Here is a 19,554-nt window from a genome sequence, read left to right as displayed (position 1 = left end):
AGTAACAGCAGCTCATCACTAACATCCACTGTGCTGAGCTGTTATCAAATCATTGATTACTTATTGTTAATGCTAATTAGCACTGATAAAACAAAGCTATTTGTACATATATTCCTGCTGCTGATCCTGTCCCTTTACAACACCTGAGTGACAGCAGACGTCCTTGATTGACATTTTAAACGCTAAAATTATGAATTAAGCCTCAACTTCCCCTGAAATAATCCCAAACGTCCGACAAGAAAGCAGCTGGACTGCTTACTAAGTGCTGCTTTCTTGTGTATTTCTGCAGCAGCTGCTCAACCAGAGCTGGTTCAAACAGGAAATCTAACCCGAGCAGAGTTTAGCCTGAAATTTAAAGTAAAAGAATAAACTGAGAGATTCGTTTTTTTACGGTGTTCTGAGAGGAATCTTTGCTCAGGAGATTAAAAAAAAAAAAAAAAGGAGGGAAAGCGAGTGAATGAGGGACTTGATGACATTTGTAGGAGGAGGATCTCAGCTGGCTGCCGCTGGAGGCTGAACTTCCTGTCTGTCCGCGTCCCGACGCGCCGAGGAACAAGTGCGCGCGCTGAAAGCCGAGCGTTCATTGAGCCAGGAGCCGCCGGAGCTTCACCAGTGATTCAGCAGGAGGACCGAGAGCAGGAGGAGAGCTGTGCCGGCGAGCCGCGCACCGGAGGAGCCTCTAAACCCGCCACAACTTCCCCCGTCTGCGCCGAAGCCTCCCGCTGAATTCGACTTTTTTTTTTCTCCCCCCGTGGATTTCCGTGGATGCGTGGAAGCGCGCTGGAGCTGTCCAGGGGTGTAGCCGCGGTGCGTCTTTGCGCTGAGCGACGGTGCATGTGAGGGAGGCGGAGGAGCAGCCGGAGTGGCCGAGCAGTCAGGAGGATGCTGGAGGGCAATGCCTGGAGAACGAGAGGATGAGATTTGTCGAAAGGCGCTGGAGCTGCTGTCCGACCTGTGCTCCAAGGGCGAGGTGCAGGACGACAACTGCCTGGATTTCATCTACTACTTCAGGGACCTGGCCAGACCGCGGTACACCGACTCAGGTCAGAACCCGCCGCCCGTCCGTCCGCGAGTTTACAGCAGGCTGGAGTTCAGTTTACAAACCGCAGAATCCGTGCGTAAAACCAAAGTTTACGCATTTTTAATTTCAGAAAAGCTCTGAAACCTTTTGATTCCATTTTATCCAAAACTTTCCCACCAACAGTTTAATGGATAAGCTTCTAATGTCATCATTCATTTAACATCCCCTGCTTTGTAAACTACAGATTGAACAGGTGTGTGCATCAGATGAGCTTCTTTCACCATAAATTTCCTGTAAAGGCAACAAGAGCGTGAACTTGTTGCTCCTCAGATCCAGATAATGTTGGTTTCTGGGAGCTCTGCAGCCTCCGTCCTCCTCCCTGCTGCTGCTGCTGCTGCTCTGAATGGAAGTGATGCTCTGGTTTCTCTTTCTACTCCAGCAGCCTTCAGAGAGAGAAAGCCCCACCCAGTAGCTCCCAGACCTCCCAGTGCTGAGCTGAGCAGCAAAAGCACAAAGAAATCAGCTGTTCTACAGCAGGAGGTGGATGTCAGGAGGTTTTTGATTTAAAAAAAAACAACAAAAAAAAAAACAGAATGAAACTGCATCTGAAAGTTTTAAAAAAGGGTTTCAATGCAGATGTTTAACTTTCAGTATCTCCATGAACACCAGAGAGGTGCAGCTGATGGTCGTGAAGGATCCCAGAGCAGATGTAATTCAGCTGCTCGTGTTCTGAGCGCCTTCGTCTGGTTCTCATGCATGTTGGTTTCAGCCGTTTAACATGTTACAATCCGTCATTAAACATGTATGACGGAGGAAGTTGGAGCTTCCAGACCGGTTCCCCAAGGAGCCGTGACCCACTTCTTCCTGCTCCGGATTCACTTTGATTCACAGCAAACAACAAGCAGCGTTCAGGAAACACCGACTAAGTTTCACAGCTTCGGCCACACGAGGAGCTTTTAGGACTCAGTCTGGATCCAAACCAGCAGAGAGTCCGGAGTTAGAGCTCAAGTCTTTACAGCATTCAGTAGAAAACCAACAACTGCATGTCATATATGAATCGATCTACCGTCCTGTTTCAGTACTTCACTGATAACATCTGGTGAAGTCGCAAAAAAGCAATAATTTACACGCAAAGTGCAAGAAAACTGTGCATTAGTGTCCACATGGAAACCTGCATCTTCACCAGAATGTGTGGTTGGTTGAAAAAACAAACGTATATTTAGGATTTAAAAAGTGACATATATATATATATACATATATATTAATGTTATTATACAAATGTTCCCTGTTTAGTTCAATGAAAGATCACATCCAGTAAAACTGCAGAAAAATGTTCACGTGTTCATATTTTATTTGTAAAAAATCTGTATTTTTACAAATAAAATATGAATTATTTTACCATGTTTGTAAAATTACACCGTTTTAATCATATTTGCTATTTAAAGAAAAGATGATTATATCAGAGACTGAAAATTTGCTAAATGTTTTATTATTATTATTATTATTGTTATTATTGAAAACAGTTATCTAATAAAATCACTGCATTTTTTACAAATTTATTTTATTAAAATGTCTCGCTGCAAAATGACACTTCATTTATTAAATCAGCTAAAAATGTTTTTATTTTAACTGATATTTGAAATTATGTGTGTTAGAGATTAAAGAAAAGCTAGATGTTCTTTTAACTTTTTTTTTTTTTTTTTACAGATTTTTCTGTTCTGTTAAAATCACAGGAGAAAAACCCCCCAAACATGTTCACTGTGAAATAAACTGAACATAACGTCCACAAAGAGACATTTATGAAAATATATTGTTTAAGTGTATTTAAATCAGCCAAGTCTAATTATTTTACAGGTATTTGTTTTTGTTTCAAAGACAGATTTTCTAGATTAAGAATGAAAAAATGGTTAAAAAAAAAAGATAATAAAAAATTTACTGTTTTTTTTTTTTTTAACAAATTGTCCTGTTTTCTTTAATTACAGATAATTTATAGTAAAATCACAGAAAAATAAGCATTAATTTACGTGTTATCTCTAAAATAAACTGAACATAACGCCCACAAATAGACGTTTGTTCTTTAGTTAAATGACATCGTTTCAGAGCATTAAAATCTGATCACATCATCCTGACAGCAGGTTTCTATTCGTCTCCTACGTGCAGCTGAAACGTTTCTGGTTCTGCTCAGAAACAAAAGAAACTCCACAAACCAGGAGCTGCTTTATTTCAGCGACCTGTGAGAAACACTTCCTGCTTCACGGCGCTGTCTTTAACTTTGGGTTCTGCTGCTGCTGGACCTGCAGGATTCTAGATGAAACCACAGAACATCTGAGTTCTGAGTCTCAGTGAATCTGCAGCTTGGTCCTCAGAGAGCAGGACGACGGCTTCGAGCTTCACTTTAACGTTTCAGAGCAAACGTGGACTTTCATACGTGGTCCTGGATCCGGGTCAGCAACTTGAGGACTTTAACAAAAACGAGCTGCCGAGGTTCTGTTGGTCTGTGAGACTCACAAGGATGTAAAATTATTCTAATGTCATGCAGAAGCAGCTCCGCCGGCTCGTTTCTCCAGGTGGTTTTCCAGCAACGCTCCCTCGCTGCTGCTGCTGCTGCATGAAACACATTCATCACTAATAAGTGTTAAACCTCCTGAAACCGTCGGAGCCCGAACCGAGAGGAAGGAAGAAAAAAATCTATAAAAAAAACTCTCTGGCAGCAAAAAGAAACACGTCAAAAAATGTTGAATCTCTAAAACTGTAAAAATCATAAAAACAGCAGCAAATGTCTGTAAAATAATTTGATTTTTAGATGATTTAAATTCAGTAAAAGTGTAAAAAGGTTGATGGTCACACATGGTAGAAGAACAAATGGCTGTAAAAAATAAATGAATTTACAGCCTACATGTAAATTAATACATTTTTCTGTGATTTTACTAAATAAAACAGGAAAAATCTGTAAAAACCAAAGTTTGAAAAGTGATTCACTATTTAATTTTAAATAACAGCAAACACCTATAAGATACGAAGACTTTTGCTATTTTAAATGCAATAAAAAAAATACTGTAGGATACTGTAAAAGAACAAATTAATATTTATAATATTTATTAAAAACAGATTTTTCAACAGTCGGACGTTATTTTCAGGTTTGGTTTGTATTTAATCCGTAACATACTTCATATTTATTTTAGGAAATAGCAAATACCTGCAACACAACATATTTAACTGATTTAAATACGATTAAAATGTGGAATGTTGTGGTCACACTTTTTAAAAGAACAAATGAGTGACTTTACTATAATACTTAAATATACCTGTTTTGTTTTTTCTTTTAAATGATGACAAAAATTTGTACAAATTATTTTTTCTGATTTAATTTTAGTAAAAATTAAAGTAGAATATTTTGGTCACACAGTTTGTAAAAATACAGTTTTTTTTTTTTTTTTTAAATTTGACATTATTTAGAGTTTCTGCCTGTTTTTGTTTGTTTTATAGTCAACATCTACATTAAAAAAATTTTTTAGTGATTGAAATGGTTTTTTAAAAAATCTATTATTTATGTAATTTTTTTCATTAAAAAATGGAAAATATCAGGAGGACACGGATATTTTTAATTGATTTAAATACAGTAAATAATAAGAATATTTTAATAATTTTACACTGAATAAATCACCATTTTGTAAAAATACAGAGAATATTTACAGTTTTGGCCGGGATCTTTAGACTCTGTTCAACGTGTAAATTAATACTTTCTTTTCTCTGATTTTATTTATTTTGTGTAATTTAGCAAAAACAAGGAAAATCTGTAAAATAACCGTAAATTCTTCAAAACACGTATTTATTTTTCACAGTGAGGACTTCCAGAGTGCAAAATAATCAAACCCTACAGCTGCTTCCTTCAGTAGTTTAGAAGTTCAGGTAGTTTATCGGTTGATTCTGTGTCGTTCCTTCTCACCTGGATGTCTGTTCCTGCAGCAGACGGCAGCTCAGGAGCTTCAGGTTGAAACCAAACGTAGTTTTATCCTCACGAGACAAACGTCGTCGATAATAAACCCTCGTCTGTAAACGTTCAAACGTTACCAACAGCAGAGGAGAAAAGTAGAAACCTGCAGACAGGTGGACAGTGATGGGAGGAGGAAGAGGAGGAGGAGGAGGAACAGGAAGCAGGTGAGTCGGTCAGAGGTCGCTGCAGGACAGGTGAGGAGGAGGCGAGGACACCTGGTGGACGGACGGAGAACTGCAGGGTGGAGTCAGCAGGCAGGGGTTCAGATAAAAAACGAGAAAAACATAAAAATCTGTAAAAGTCTGACAGCAATGAGGCCAGAATATATATATATATAGACTATAACTATAAAAGCTGTTAAACTGGTGAAAATAACAAAAAAATATGTGTAAAATGACATTTTTTGCAGATTTAAATTCTGTAAAACCGCAATTTTATGGTCACAAATTGCAAAATAACAAATTAAAAGATTATTTAGCGTTTTTCAGTCCTCAATGTACAGAATTGTTCTTTCAAAGGAGAAAACTTTCAAATGCAACACAAGTTGTTTTTGTAACTCCTGCAGTTCTTGTCACACATGGTGTAGTTTAAAAGTTATTTTAGGTGAGAAAGTGGTGGTATAAACGTCACATCTGTGGTCAGTGGATCAAGATGAAGCCGATGATTCTGGAGATGTGAGCGTCCCGGTTTGACAGCGGTGACGGCGGTCAGTGCTCGCTGTAGCCGCCGAGAGCAGCCTGATGTCGGCAGGACTTTCTGAAGTCTGCTGCTGGCTGTGACGGTTCTGTAGCGGCTAAACAGAAGTACAGAAGTAGTGCAGCATCAGTTACCATGACGATCCAGCGCTGCAGCATCAGTTACCATAGAGATCTGGATGTACAGCATCAGTTACCATGGCGATCCAGTGTTTGTAGTCCTCAGCTGTTTCCTGTCTGACAGGATTTGTGCAGGTCTGGTTCGTCTGAAATGAGCTGAATGCTAGCTCTGTTAGCTGTGTTAGCTAGCTAGCTGTGTTAGCTTTGTTAGCTAGCAAAGTAGCAGTTCAACCCGGCAGTGATATTTGGCACCAGCTGATCAGCACATGAGAACTACTTCCTGTGGTTGAACCCATTCTGGTTCTTAAAGTTTTAACGTGAGAATCGGTGGTTCGAGCGAATTCTGATCAGAACGTTTCGGCTCAGACTCGTATCAGACGTTTAACGACGTGTCGACGAACCTCTGAATGGAACGCGATTGTCTGTTAGCCGCCGGCCGTGAACCAGCAGAGACTCCAGCTGCAGCCGCGGGAACAACGTCGAGCAGCGAAGTCGGAAACGCAGGAAGCACTTCGGCTCGTCGGCCTCCGAGACGAGCGATTGATTAAATGCGGGGAGAAATAGGTTAGCTTTCATTACACCCTTGATTGCATTTCCAAGGCATTGTTGCCAGGCAACGTAACATTATTGGATATTTGCTTTAGAAATCTTTGAGCCTCTGGTGATGTTCCTGAACGAGCCCAATAAAGTGAACGGCTCCTCGTTTGAGATTCACTTTTCTGCAGCGTTTTCCTCCACGTGGTGTTTTTTTTTTTTCCCCGTTTCCAGGATATGATCTCCGTCCTTCCCCTCAGAGCTGCTCTCCGGTGGCCTTTCACCTCGGCCGCTGTGTGTTATTGAGCCGCCGTGGACCTGAAGGCAGCAGCTTATTGAGCTGCATCAGTGTCGGGCTTCACTGCACACGGAGCTCCTTAATGAGCCGAAGCCGATTCACCTGCACGTCGATTCGTTCTGTGGGTGTTTAGAGGTTTAATGTGCTCCCAGGACGGATAATTATCGTCTTAATTATAGCTTTTTAATATAAAAACTGAATATTTGCTTTAGGTAGGTTCGGTTTTACCACCTCGCTTTGCTAAAACCCTTTCCAGACACGAGATCCGTCGCTCGACATGAGGATAAAGGAAACGAAATGATTAGCAACAGTTTATGAGCCGAGCATCGGATCAGATGCTGGAGATGTTTTACTGATTCATCCAACCAACACATCATTTCCTTCTATGGCAGAAATCATCATTAAAAGTCGACTCACTGTGTTTTTCATTGACAGACGTTTCTAAGTGGAAATATTAAGCTCATGCGTGGGACGGAACAAACAATTATAGCTGCTCTCCTGCTGCTGTTTGCAGCCCTACGCTAGTTTAACTGCAGCTTATTATCTGTGTAGGAGTGCTGGGTAGTAAACAGGAACAAACCGAGCGCCGTGATCGGTCGCTGCTCTGCTCGGAGGGATGATGGAGCGATTAGACCTTCTCTGGCGTCCACTCGTCGCCGCTAATGCCGGCGAGCAGCTAGAGCGTGATGTATGGAGTTAATAATGAGGAGCGGGGAGAAGTCGCGTTAAACAGTTCTGCAGCCGCTCAGGGAGAAAGTGGCCGAAGGCAGACGGCAGGACGACGCCCAGGAAAATAAAAAGGTGCCGACTGGAACCGAGAAACGCTTCTTTGCAGTGACGCTGCAGAAAAACCACGTTAAGTTCCACAAAGAGCCTTTAAGCAACAGGTTGTTCAAAGAAAACCGACTCGAAGAAGCAGCAGAAATGGTTCGTTTAGGCATCACAGACGAGAACTTCAGCAATACTGAGCTCTGTCCAGAACTGTTTTCATGACGGTTGCGTCTTGCTAACTAGGGTCCGACGGTGCCAGGACCCTCTTAGAACTATTATCTTAACTTATTATCACTCTTTGCCCAACGAACAAGCACTTTTTTTTTCCGGAGAGCCTGAACATGACAACTTGTGAAAATGTGCACGGTCGGTTGTACCTTCGTACTCTACTGATGCCCACCAGTGGCCTTGTTGTTGGGCTGCGTTTGGACCTTAATGGTCTTGCTGATGGTGGAATTCGCCAACATCACTGAGGTTTGGTGTTTTTTTCTAGAACACATCGTGTTTGTTTCCACTTTGGCGACTCTGCAGCACAAAACCAACCAGCAGCCGTTCTTTTCCTGTGAATGGAAATCTGAATATTACTGATAGTGAAGCAAGATTTGAAGAGTTTATCCGCTTGATTCGTGTGTTGACTTGTGAACGTTGATGCTAGCAGACAGCAGAGATGCTGTCGGGGCGGCTGTGGCTCAGGTTGTCCTCTGATCGTAAGGTTGGTGGTTCGATCCCCTCCACAGTCGAAGTGTCCTCGGGCAAGAAACTGGAACCACAGTAGCTCCCAATGGCAGGCAGCAGCTTGCATGGCAGCTCTTTGGCCACTGGTGTATGAATGTGATCTACTCTCAGATGCACGTTGCTGGAAACATTGGACTTTGATTTACTGAGAAAAAGCAGATTCAGATGCTGAACATCAGACGCCTCACACTCCGGTGTTAATGGATAAATCCTTATTCCAGCCTGGAGACTCGTACCTGACTGTGTGAAGGCGAGCGCATGTCACAGTAACACCGAATGCTAAATTAAACATGTGGAAGCGACGCTGACATTTCACTTCCACAGACGATGCTGCGGGCTCCGGCTTCCGGATAATCAGGCCGCCTCCAGCGCGATGCTGATTTCCACAAATCAAAGGCAGATTTAAGTCCGAATCAATGAGAGCAGCCATCTGTGCGTCGGCTCACTTTGGGGTTTTGGGCTTCAGAGGAGAACGTCTCCGCCGAGGCTCCCGTCAGGACGATCCGTTCGCTTTGGTGGACGACGTGACGGATCTCCTCGGCCGATGTGCTTCCTGCTGCGCTCAAACCATCTGAAACGCTTTACCGGTGTTTCCTCTGCTGCAGAAGATGGGCTGTGTTTCACTGATGATTAAGGAAAGATTTCAAAAAGGGTTTCACGTCATAAAAAACCCAGAAACTAAAACACCGTCCTCTTAATGACTGCTGCGAGCTGGTGCACGACAGCTATTGTGTTTTTGCGAAAACATTCAGCCGTTTGTCTGATGCACGAGCAACAATTCCAGCAAATTTAAATCATTTTTGTGTTCCACAGTTTGAGAGTAAAACGGTATTTGGAGCCGGTTTGATTATTTATTGCGCTGCTGCCGTGTCAATAATGCATTATGGGAAAATGACATCTGGATCCGAGCCGCCGTGGTTCCACTTTAGGAGTACAATCGTTTCTTTTTCAATAAATATTAGATTGTCAGGATTTCTGCTCTCCATCCAGGCGTGGCACACATGCTGCTTCCTGTACAGCAGTCACACCTCCACCACCCAACGTCTGATCAGCTGCAGCAATAACTAGCAGATCAGACTTTATCTTGGTGATTAAAACACTGCATTTAGTCGTTTCATCAGACGTATGATAAGTCAAAATGCAAAAATCCGTCCTGGAGTCCGTGCCTGGCTGCTTTCCTGGACAAACATCACGACGGTTAGGTTCATGCATCATTCAGTGTTTTCAAGGGAAAAGGTTTGTGCATGAAGATGAACCACAGATTATATATGTATAAAAAAAAGAAGGTGCATGTGGCCTCGTAGTCTGATGCCGGCTACAAACTGTGCGATTTTAACAATCTTATATGTTGACAGCTAGCTACGCTGCACGACATGAAGCTAGCAGACTTTGGGCACGACATGAAGTTTGCTGTGTGCAGATTGCACGATGAAAACGTGAGCCGAACTGCAGCCTACGACGTACATGAAGCGACACGAATGTGCAAGAATGAAACGTCATAAGCAAAGAAACTAGCGGAGCGTGAACGGAGCCCTCGTCCTCCTGGCGTTTATGTGTTTGGAGAGAAATCCCAAGAAAAGGAGAAGGAGGAGAATATGGACGTGGCTAAGAGAGAGAGGCCAACCGATCACTACGTCACTTCATCCTGCGTTTCTATTGGTTAGTTAGTTAATGTAGGTCACGGCAGCAGTCACACTGTGAGATGATCAGACCACGACATCGGCCGTCCTTGAAGCCGTCTCACAGGGCGACGTAGGACCACCGAGGAAGAGCCAAGACCAAAGATATCACCACGATTCTCATCTGGGATAAAACCACACAGTGTGTCGCGGGCTTAAGAGGTGATTTGAATGTAGTATTTTGTATATTTTTTATTTTGATTTTCTGGCCATAAAATGTGAGTTTTTAGATGTTTCTACTGGTTGCAAGGTGGCTCAGTGGTTAGCATCGTCGCCTCACAGCTAGAAGGTCGCCGGTTCGTGTCCTGGTGTGGACACCCGGGATCTTTCTGCGTGGAGTCTCCATGTTCTCCCCGTGCAGCGTGGGTTCTCTCCGGGTTCTCCAGCTTCCTCCCACAGTCCAGAAACATGCTGAGGTTAATTGGTGATTGTAAATTGTCCGTAGGTGTGAATGTGAGTGTGCTTGGTTGTCTGTCTCTAAGTGTAGCCCTGTGATAGACTGGTTACCTGTCCAGGTGAACCTGCCTTCACCCTGAGTCAGCTGGGATAGACTCCGCCCCCCATGACCCTAGAGAGGATTAAGGTGTAGAGATGATGGATGGATGGATGTTTCTACTGGAGCAGCTCTGAAAACCCCCCACTGCTTTCTCTTAGTTCAGTTAAAGACAAATATTTACCAAGCAGCAACTTCCAGGTCTGACAAACGAAGCCAATGCAGAACATAATAAACAGACTGCAGTTCCTTGAATGACCACTTGAGGCCGACTCCAACAGTGAGTCAGTTCCCACAGAGCTCCATGTTAAAATGTCCAACTTTAGAGCAGAAACAAACGTGTTTACAGCCCGCTACCAGAAAGGTTCCAGTCTCCAGAGCTCATTCCTCCATTTAAGACAACATCAGCGGGACTGTTTTCGAACATAACTCACCTGTTTGAATTGTGTTGAGGCTTCAATTTACACATAAGAGTGTATTTCATTGATCCCCGGGAGGGGACAGGTGGTGTTGCAGCAGCAGCAGTGTATGTATCGTAAAACTGACAGGAAGTAGGGAAGAACAACGTACATGTGCATAAAAACTGTTGTACCTTTCATCAGGGAGGACTTCAGACACAAAAACAAACTTGAGTAAAGAAACTTACGAGAGGCTTTCAGGTGGATGAACGAAAGGCAGCCGGTGGTCCATGTGATCCAGGTGATCCAGGTGATCCAGGTAATCCAGGTGATCCAGGTGATCCAGGTGATCCAGGTAATCCAGGTGATCCAGGTGATCTCGGGGGAAATACATCCACAGATGAAGGTAATCCAAAGAAACAGAAGCCCAAAATCCACAGAAATTAGAAAAACAAAGGAACAAAAACACAACCCAGAGACAGGCGGTCAACAAACAAGGCTGCAAACGAGAACTAACACACAAACCAGATGCAGGTGAGGAACACCTGGGCAGGTAACCGGCAGGTGAGCACGAGGGCAGCAAACATGAGGGACAGGGAGACACACAGACAACCAATGAGGAGGCAGGATGCAGGTGAAACTGATGGTCGATCAAAAAAAGGAGGGAAAACAGACAAAGGGAGGAAGTAAAACCACACGAGACACACGAGGAAAGGGAATGTCAAAATAAAACAGGAAATGAAACAAAACCACAACACAACAAAAAAATATTTACAACAAGAGAACATAGAAGTGTATCAGTAAATATAATGATGTTCTGGGTTTTTGGTTGCTAGATGCTAAATACTGTTTACATTCACCAGTATGGTTCTTTTCTTGTTCCTTAATCTTAATCAGAAGTGATTTTTTTTTAGGTCCAAACACTAAAACAATGGTTTGAAAGACACTGAATTTAAATAATTCTCTGTAAAATGTGCAGTCGTGTGATTCATGCAGTTTAACAAATGTTAGTAAAGATGTGTGTTGTGATCAGGAGTTAAACCAAACATGCTTCTATTTCATTCACAGACTTTATAAAAGGCCTTTGCACTGACGTAACCCTTTAGATGCATGCCCGAGCTCAACCTTAACCCCAGTTAGGACACCTTCACCTTCACCTAAACCAAGAAATGATGTTCTGTTTGGATGCACGCAGTACATAAAGCAAATCTGAATTTATTTAACTGTCACGTAAGTTCTCAGAGTTCTGTTTTATTTGTACACGATGAGGAGATTTGCATGAAAACACCCTGAATGAATACGTTTTAACACTTAATGCTGCAGCAGAAGCTTGAAGGTGTGCGAGTGTGTCGGCGTGCTGCTGCGTTATAATTAGAATTAGAGCGCAGTCAGCACCAGGATTTGTGAAACGATGCAGGTAGAACACAGTGCGTGCAGCTCTGCACCGGGCACCAGCTGGGATGAGGCGAGAGCAGCAAAGACATGATCTACAATATGTGTCCCGACGCCGTGCACGGGGCTCGTGTCCTCAGCTGGCACAAACAGGAAGCATGCGGCGCCGCGTGCCAAATAGCTGATGCATTTGTTTCAGTATTTCACACCAACGAAAATCCAGCTTTTTCCTGTATTTAAATGAAATAACAGCTCAGAAGATAAATATTTCAAATTCAAGGTTGACTGCTTTCCTTTCAAACCAGATTCCAAAAGTAAAAAAAAAAAAAATATTTTCAAAAAACTCTCAACTAAGTTTGGCTTTAAAAAACAGCAAAACAGCCCAGACGACTCTTTGAATTACCTTTGCCACAGGGCGTCTCTGCTTTTTGAGTCCTCTCGCGGGGTGCAATCAAGGCGCCAAGGCCTCGACTCAATACAGCTGGTGGCAGTTAATTGGATTCAGGAGCTCCATTAATCAGTAGGCTCACTAAAGGAAGTCGACAATTATAATTAAAAAAAGGTCAGGGAGGTTTTGATTAGTGTAATTGTCTGTGGCGGGGTTGCTTGTTTTGTAACGTGGATGTTCAGGATGAAGTAAAGTTTCCGGCGTCTGCCGGGACGGAAGCGTTGGCCGACGTCAAAGTGGTCAGTAACGAAGCTTTTTTATTATCTTGTGGGTTTTAAGATTCCTCGATTCCTGCAGAAAAGAACTTCGTGGAAATGCTCGATGATGGACGTAGCAACAGCAGCCTTTGGTTTGTGGATGAAGCCTCGAGTTTGAACGTTGCTGTTTTGGCATCTGGAAACTGGACATCATGCCCTTATGGGTGACTGAACAAACCCGAAGTTTCGTAAAGATCGGTAAAGTTTGGTGCGTTGGCACTTCTTCATTTTTCGGCTTTCAGAAGTTTCCGCCTGGTGGAGACGAAAGCCGAGTTAAAATATAACACCTCGATAGAGAGCTAACGTGGAACCAGACCTGCCCTTAATGAACACATTTTCCCGTAATCACCAGACGCTTGTGGGGTAAATGTGTGTAACAGTAGCAGAACAAATGCGAGACTTGACTCGTAGCTCTAAAACACAACGTTCGTTGCACCAAGTTACCTCGACACAAGTCCTTGTTCTGCACCAGACGCGCTTTTCTTCAACCGAGTTGCTTTTTTTCTGTGATTGTTGGCATTTTGGTCCGAGGATGTGGAAATAAATACCCAAGAACACGCTTCATTTTTATCAAAGATCTGCGAACTAAACGCTAAATGAGGAACTGACGCAAGTGGAACAGAAGCCATGACGTCAATGGATGCTTTAAAATAACCCGCGATAGCATCGTTATCGAGCTAATTTTCCAAATGGCTTTTATGTGTTTGATGGGCTTTATTTGGAACAACACGATGAGCAGGATGAGCATGATTCATATCTCCAAATTACACCACAGAATGTTTAAACGGTGCAATTTCCATCCTATTAAATATCTACAAAGGCCCTGTCTGCATGTACACAAGGGTTTATTTAAATGTGGCTTTTTTCTGTGGATTCTGGCCTTTTATCCACAGACAAACACAATGTCAGGGCCTGAAAATGCCTTTCAACATGAATATATTCAGAAACTCAGTGATTTTGTGCTGTTGGCAAATGTGGCCAAATTAGCGCTGGTGCTAACTTCGATACCAGGACTTCTACATGTTTTATCATTTTCCACTTCCGCAATTCAGTCTTGTTGGAAACTTTCTGGAACTGGTAACAGCATTTTGTAGACATCTATTGGCCAACATGTCTCTTGTTTTGTTGTTTTGGTATCATCTTCACAGTTCCCATGGACCATATATTGTATATATTATAACGTCGCCATTGTTTGCCGCCGACCGTTTTGAAGCCTTGAGCTTGGCATTTGATCGTGACCATCTTAGTATCGTGAAACCAGATACAGCGAGTGAGATCTGACAAGGAACCAGAGGACACTACACACAGCGATAATGTAGTCTCACCTGAAAACATGTCCTGCTTTAACGTCTATTTTCCTCTAAATGGGACCATAGTTTACTAAATAAACACCACGCTATGTTCAAAAAGTCTTGAAATGAGCCAGTAAGACCATCAACTCATTAGAAAAATGTTTACTGAGGGAACAAATCAAGTCAGAAGTCGGCTAATTTTCTAATAGACTTCTACAGAATCTGACTTCGCCCCCTGTTGGCTGTTAGAGAGAATGCAGGTTTTAGGCTACGACTACACAACATTCTCAGTTATGTCTTGAGGTTAATGTGATTTTGTTTTGATGGACTTTGGAGGGCAGGATGGAGGTATAAACCAGAGACTGGATGTTCACCCAGAAGACCATCAGTCTTAGTTTCACTTTCTGTCTGTGTTTACTTTTGGTTTTCGCTCACTTTCTAGTGAGTTTCAGTAAAAAGATCACGCTTTGTTTGACGTGTTCACATGTTAAAGCTTGATCAAGGTTCTGAAAAGGTTAATAAAAATACGACTTTTTCGCGACATATTTAAAGCTTCTTCTTGATTTTCTGGGTTGCCGTGGTGACAAGTCCATCTGATGTACAATTGTTTGTCTGCAAAAGAAGCAACAGTGAAGAAATAACACGTTGATGAGAAACATGTTTGTGAGACGTTACAAACGAATGCAGTCCTGCAGGAAATGGGTTTCTCTTTAAAACGTAATCGATAACGAGGCTGTAGAAGGATGTCGGACTGTCGCGGCTTTAAAACCGTGAGGAGCTGCAGAGACTGATGGTGGTTCACTGAAGCTACTTGCAGACGTAGAAAACGAGGCACTCAAGGAGTATGAGGGCTGCAACACTTAAGTTTAGCACTCGAGTTTATGGCCTCCATCAGTCAGAGGTTGAGGAGCGTAATGAAGGTTTCCAGTTTAAGACGACACAATCCTCGTATCGGGGCACAACTTTTCTCCAACATTCAGCGTCTCAGGGCGACCCCGCTCAGCAGATGTTTTCATTTCCGAGAGCCGAGGAGGTGAATCAGCGTTGGATCAGAGTGGAGCTGCTGCGGCTCAGTGGGATGACATGTTCGGCGGTGTCGGCTACACCCTAATCAGCGGCGTCGCACCGGGTCTTTTGCCTTTGACAGCTCATGTGTGATGGCATCACAGCGGCCAGAAGGGCAGCGCGAAGGCAGGCAGGAGCTTAATGGATCCTGAGCACACGATCCGCCCATGTTCACCGCCACCTGCCTGGTCGAAGGAGCCAGTGACGGCCGTTGCTATGGAGACTATTCAACGCTGTAATCTCCACATCTTGTGCCTTTTAATTACATCCTCTATACCTTGATGCGATGTGGGCGGCGTCTCCGTGGCCTATCGCCGGGTGCATGGCAGGAGTTTCTGTAGGAATTCAGACTGCGTCACTGTTCACAGAAGTGACTGAAAACCGATTAGATTTGTTTGTGATATGAGCGTCTGTAATTAGGAGACTTTTTCTACAGCGTTATTCGACAAACAATGCACTTTAAAAAAATAAAAATAAATTAAACCGATAGCACGATGAGGATAATTTAAGAAAAAATAAACTGTTTAAGAAAAACAATAGGTTGGCCATAATTCCATAATTCACTAAATGTGCATCATGATGTATTCAAAAAGTATTTAAACTCGGCACTGAGACCACAAAGTCTTTCAGAAAATATGTACTGATGCAACCGATCATGTGACAAATACACTCATTTTCTCATATATTTCAATTAAAAGTGACCCTTAGAGTCGCCTCCTGCTGGCTGATGGAAAAAATACAGATTTCTGCTTCACTTTGAACGATTTGTGGTTGAAAATTGATTAAAAGTTGTGTTTTTGGTGCACAAGTAGAGACTTGTACAGATTATCGTAGGCATAATTATTTGACAAATAGCACACTTTTTTTTCTTTTTTTTTTTTTTTGAATTAAATCTATAGCACAATGAAGAGTTTAAGAAAAAAAAATGGACCTTAATTTACCAAATGTACATCATGTTGTATTTGAAAAAGTCTTTAAACAAGATCAGAACCATGCATTCACGAGGAAAATGTTCACTGATGCAACAGAGCCTGTGAGAATTAGGCTCAGTTTCTATATTTCTATAGAATCTGAGAAACTGAAGGAGTCGCCCCCTACTGGCTGATTTGTTTTTTAAAAAAAGAGGTGATTGAAAATGGATTAAATATGTGTTTTTGATACATAACTGTGTGAGTACTTGTATAACTAGAAGATTTATTCAGCAGATTATTGGATTATTTGACAAATAATGCTCTTACTTCTTTTTAAATCAAACCCAGAGCACGAGGACGATGTCTTTGGAGAGAAAAGGTCTGCGTCGCTCTCAAGGTTGCACATCTGAAGAATAACATGTTCTTTTGACCCTGAAGGGCTGAACTCTAATTGCATCCATAAATGAGCTCATCTCCTCCTGGCCTCAGCAGCATTAATAGAAGCTCTCTGCTGCGCTGGAATGACAAATAGTCGACACGGTAGAAGGAAAGCTGTTTTCAGAACCAGAGATAAACGTAAAAGGATTCAAAATATTGTCAATCCGGGCTGGTGTTGATCCAGAAAGTTCCTGTCAGTGTCTATCTATGGATGGATCCATGGTTCTACTAGAATCCAGTCTCTGGTCACATTTCACCACCTGTTGAGGCTCTAACATCAGCAGAACCTGATGTGGTGAAGTTGGACCAGACAAGGCCATAACGCCAGCCTTGTTGGAAAATTTTACATTTTCCCCCGTTTTCAAGGACCAATAATTCAAACTGTGTCCTCTGCTGGATCCATTCAATCATCCTGATCTGATATAAACTATCCTGTCTGAGTCTTCACCACATTTCATGGCTGTTGGAGTTTTATTTCTGTACATACTGAACCTTTAAAGTGGCTTCATAGTTTTTTTTGGATGGTTGAAATGCAAAAATTCTCAGTCTCACAACAGGTACATTCACAAAATTCAGCCAAAAATATTTTTATATAACAAACAAGTCAAAATCTGAGACGGAGCAGCAGCATATTGCTTCAATTCTGTCGACGTCTTGCTGACTTTTGTCACTTCTTTATGTCATTTCGATCCCAGAGATCATCAACGTTCTGGTGTGGATGTGAATCATTTTGAGTTTAAATGTAAATGCGCTGTGAACGTGACATTCAGCAGCTGTTGAAGAACAGATTTCTGATGATGATGTGGAGCCGAGACATGAGTGAATAACCGACCTTCGACACTGTGTTTGCTCGCTTTATGGCTGATATTGTATTCGGGAGTCTGCGGGGCTTTGTGCTGAGCAAGGACGCTCACAAACTCAGACGCATTCTCTGTCTGCCGATTCAAAAATGACTCGCAGCAAAGGAAGCCGGAGACAAAGATCCAGAGAGCTCGCTCATCTCTGGAGGTCTTCAAGGAATCTTACCTCAGCAGACGGACGCAGCTTTTAGTTGTGCTTCTCTTATTGTCAAGCAGTTAGAGGAGGAAACGTCTGGTCTGCTAATGGAGAGCACCACTCTGCTCCGGTGGTGTCCATCAGTCAGCTTTACATGGAGGCAAATAATCAGCTGAAGTGATGGTTTTTATCTCAACTAACAGTCCAACAATGGAACCAGAGTTTAGGAAGTTATTGGAAATACATATTAAAATCAACTAAATCAATCAGTTCCTCCCAAACCTCCTCAGAACATCTGGTTCTGTATCTGCAGAACCTTCATCTACTGACCAGAGTTCTACCTTCAGACTGTGAATGTTCCAGAGGTCCAGGTCCTTGAAGTCCACAGAGGAGGGTCCAGATTGATCACTTTAATGGACTTTTTCCATCATTTCTGAGTCTCAGAACTTCATCAGTGCAGCAGATAGACACATGACATTTAGGAGGAAGAACACATCTGGGTTCTGCTAGAACCTGACACCAGATCAGTTCTACATCCATCCAGGAGTCTCAGTCTGAACACTGGACCTGGTTCTGTTCATGTCGTCCATAACCAGCTGGTAGCATCAGTATTATGGGATGTCTCATAGTGGTACCAGTGATTGTTTCTATGACATAGAGTCATAGAAACAATCATCGGTACCCTGGATGTGGTTCTGGTTCTGATCATTCACCAGAGGAAACTTTACAAAGTGCATTCTGGGTAAACTTTCCAGGCTCATATCAGCATGTGTGATGGTGGTTGGTCAGAACCAGTTCTAGACAATGGAAGGACCGTTTTACCTCCAGAACCTACCAGAACCATCTGTAGTGAAACTAACCCAAATAAAATAGAAACATCTGGACCCTCCTCTGTGGACTTGAAGGACCTGGACCTCTGGAACATTTACAGTCTGAAGGTAGAACTCTGGTCAGTAGGTAAAGGTGCTGCAGATTCAGAACCAGATGTTCTGAGGAGCTCTGGTGGACTTTCTAAATCTAAATGTCCTGGTCGCTCCTCAGATTGTGAATCCAACAAGTTAATGTTTTACACTTGACAAACACAAGCTGAAGAACAAATGCAGCCTAAGACGTTTGGTTCCTTCTCCGTCTGAGCGATGAGAAGCTTCACAGAGCTCTGAACAGAAGAGGAGCTACACTGTGAGGAAAACAGGGACAGAGAGGCAGAGAATAATTCAGCCCGACTGGTTGCAAACAGGAATTTTTAATCAGCCAAATCGGTCTCCTGCTCTCCAGTGATCCGGCTGTTTTCGGTGTTTTCATATTTCATTCTAACACCTCATCATCAAGGTAATGCGCCCTGTTTGTAGCTGCTGATGCATTTCTTTCTACGTTTGCCTTCGGTGTGAGTTTGTTACGCTTTCCCTCTCATTTAGCATTCTGAATAAACACAGTCTGTCCTCCCCGGGGAGCTCGGCTTGTCTTTGGCAGCGTTTTTTTCTCTGGCAGAGTCTGTGTTCACTGTTCACTGAGCAGCTCCCTGAATCTCTCATCTCTAGATGTGTCGGTGAGCCTGTTGTCCCTGCTGGTGACCACCTGTGGTCTGGCCCTCTTCAGCGTCTCCCTCTTCGTATCATGGAAGCTGTGCTGGGTGCCGCTCAGTGGGCGCTTCCTCCCCGACGTCCTCAAGGGGGCGCACTTCCTGGGAGGAGACCAGCAGCCCGTCCTCACAGAGGTAAGAAGAAGATACGGTGAGATACAGTCGTGAACAAATGTTTACGTCCACTAGTCAGTCCTGAGTTCCCAGTGATCCTAAAACTCTGAATTTTCTGGGATCATAAAAACACAAAAACATTCATGCATTTTTTTTTCTAAATAGATTTATTAAAGGTCTTCTGGAAATATGACAAAACCTGCTGGGTCATAAATATACAAACAGAAATGTTAATATCTGGTTAGACGTCCATGTTCTCCTCAGTCGGGTTCTTCTGGTTCCGTCCACCAGCTTCTGGTCCATCTCTGACTCCTCTGGACAGAA

General features: G+C 42.9%; 1 protein-coding gene across 1 annotated transcript in view; it reads left to right on the top strand.

The window, feature by feature from the left end:
• The first annotated feature begins 895 nt into the window (after window positions 1-895).
• Window positions 896-19,554, top strand: part of LOC103362201 (synaptotagmin-9) — a 53,549-nt gene continuing 34,890 nt past the window's right edge. The window contains exons 1-2 of the mRNA XM_008288490.1: window positions 896-1,043; window positions 19,076-19,251. Of these exons, the coding sequence (XP_008286712.1) occupies window positions 896-1,043; window positions 19,076-19,251 (324 nt within the window). The remainder of the gene's footprint in view (window positions 1,044-19,075; window positions 19,252-19,554) is intronic.

This window comes from Stegastes partitus, unplaced genomic scaffold, assembly GCF_000690725.1.
Source record: "Stegastes partitus isolate 25-593 unplaced genomic scaffold, Stegastes_partitus-1.0.2 Scaffold562, whole genome shotgun sequence".
Taxonomy (NCBI): Eukaryota; Metazoa; Chordata; class Actinopteri; family Pomacentridae; genus Stegastes; species Stegastes partitus.
The sequence above is the reverse complement of the archived record's forward strand: the minus strand, read 5'-3'. Positions and strand labels throughout refer to the sequence as shown.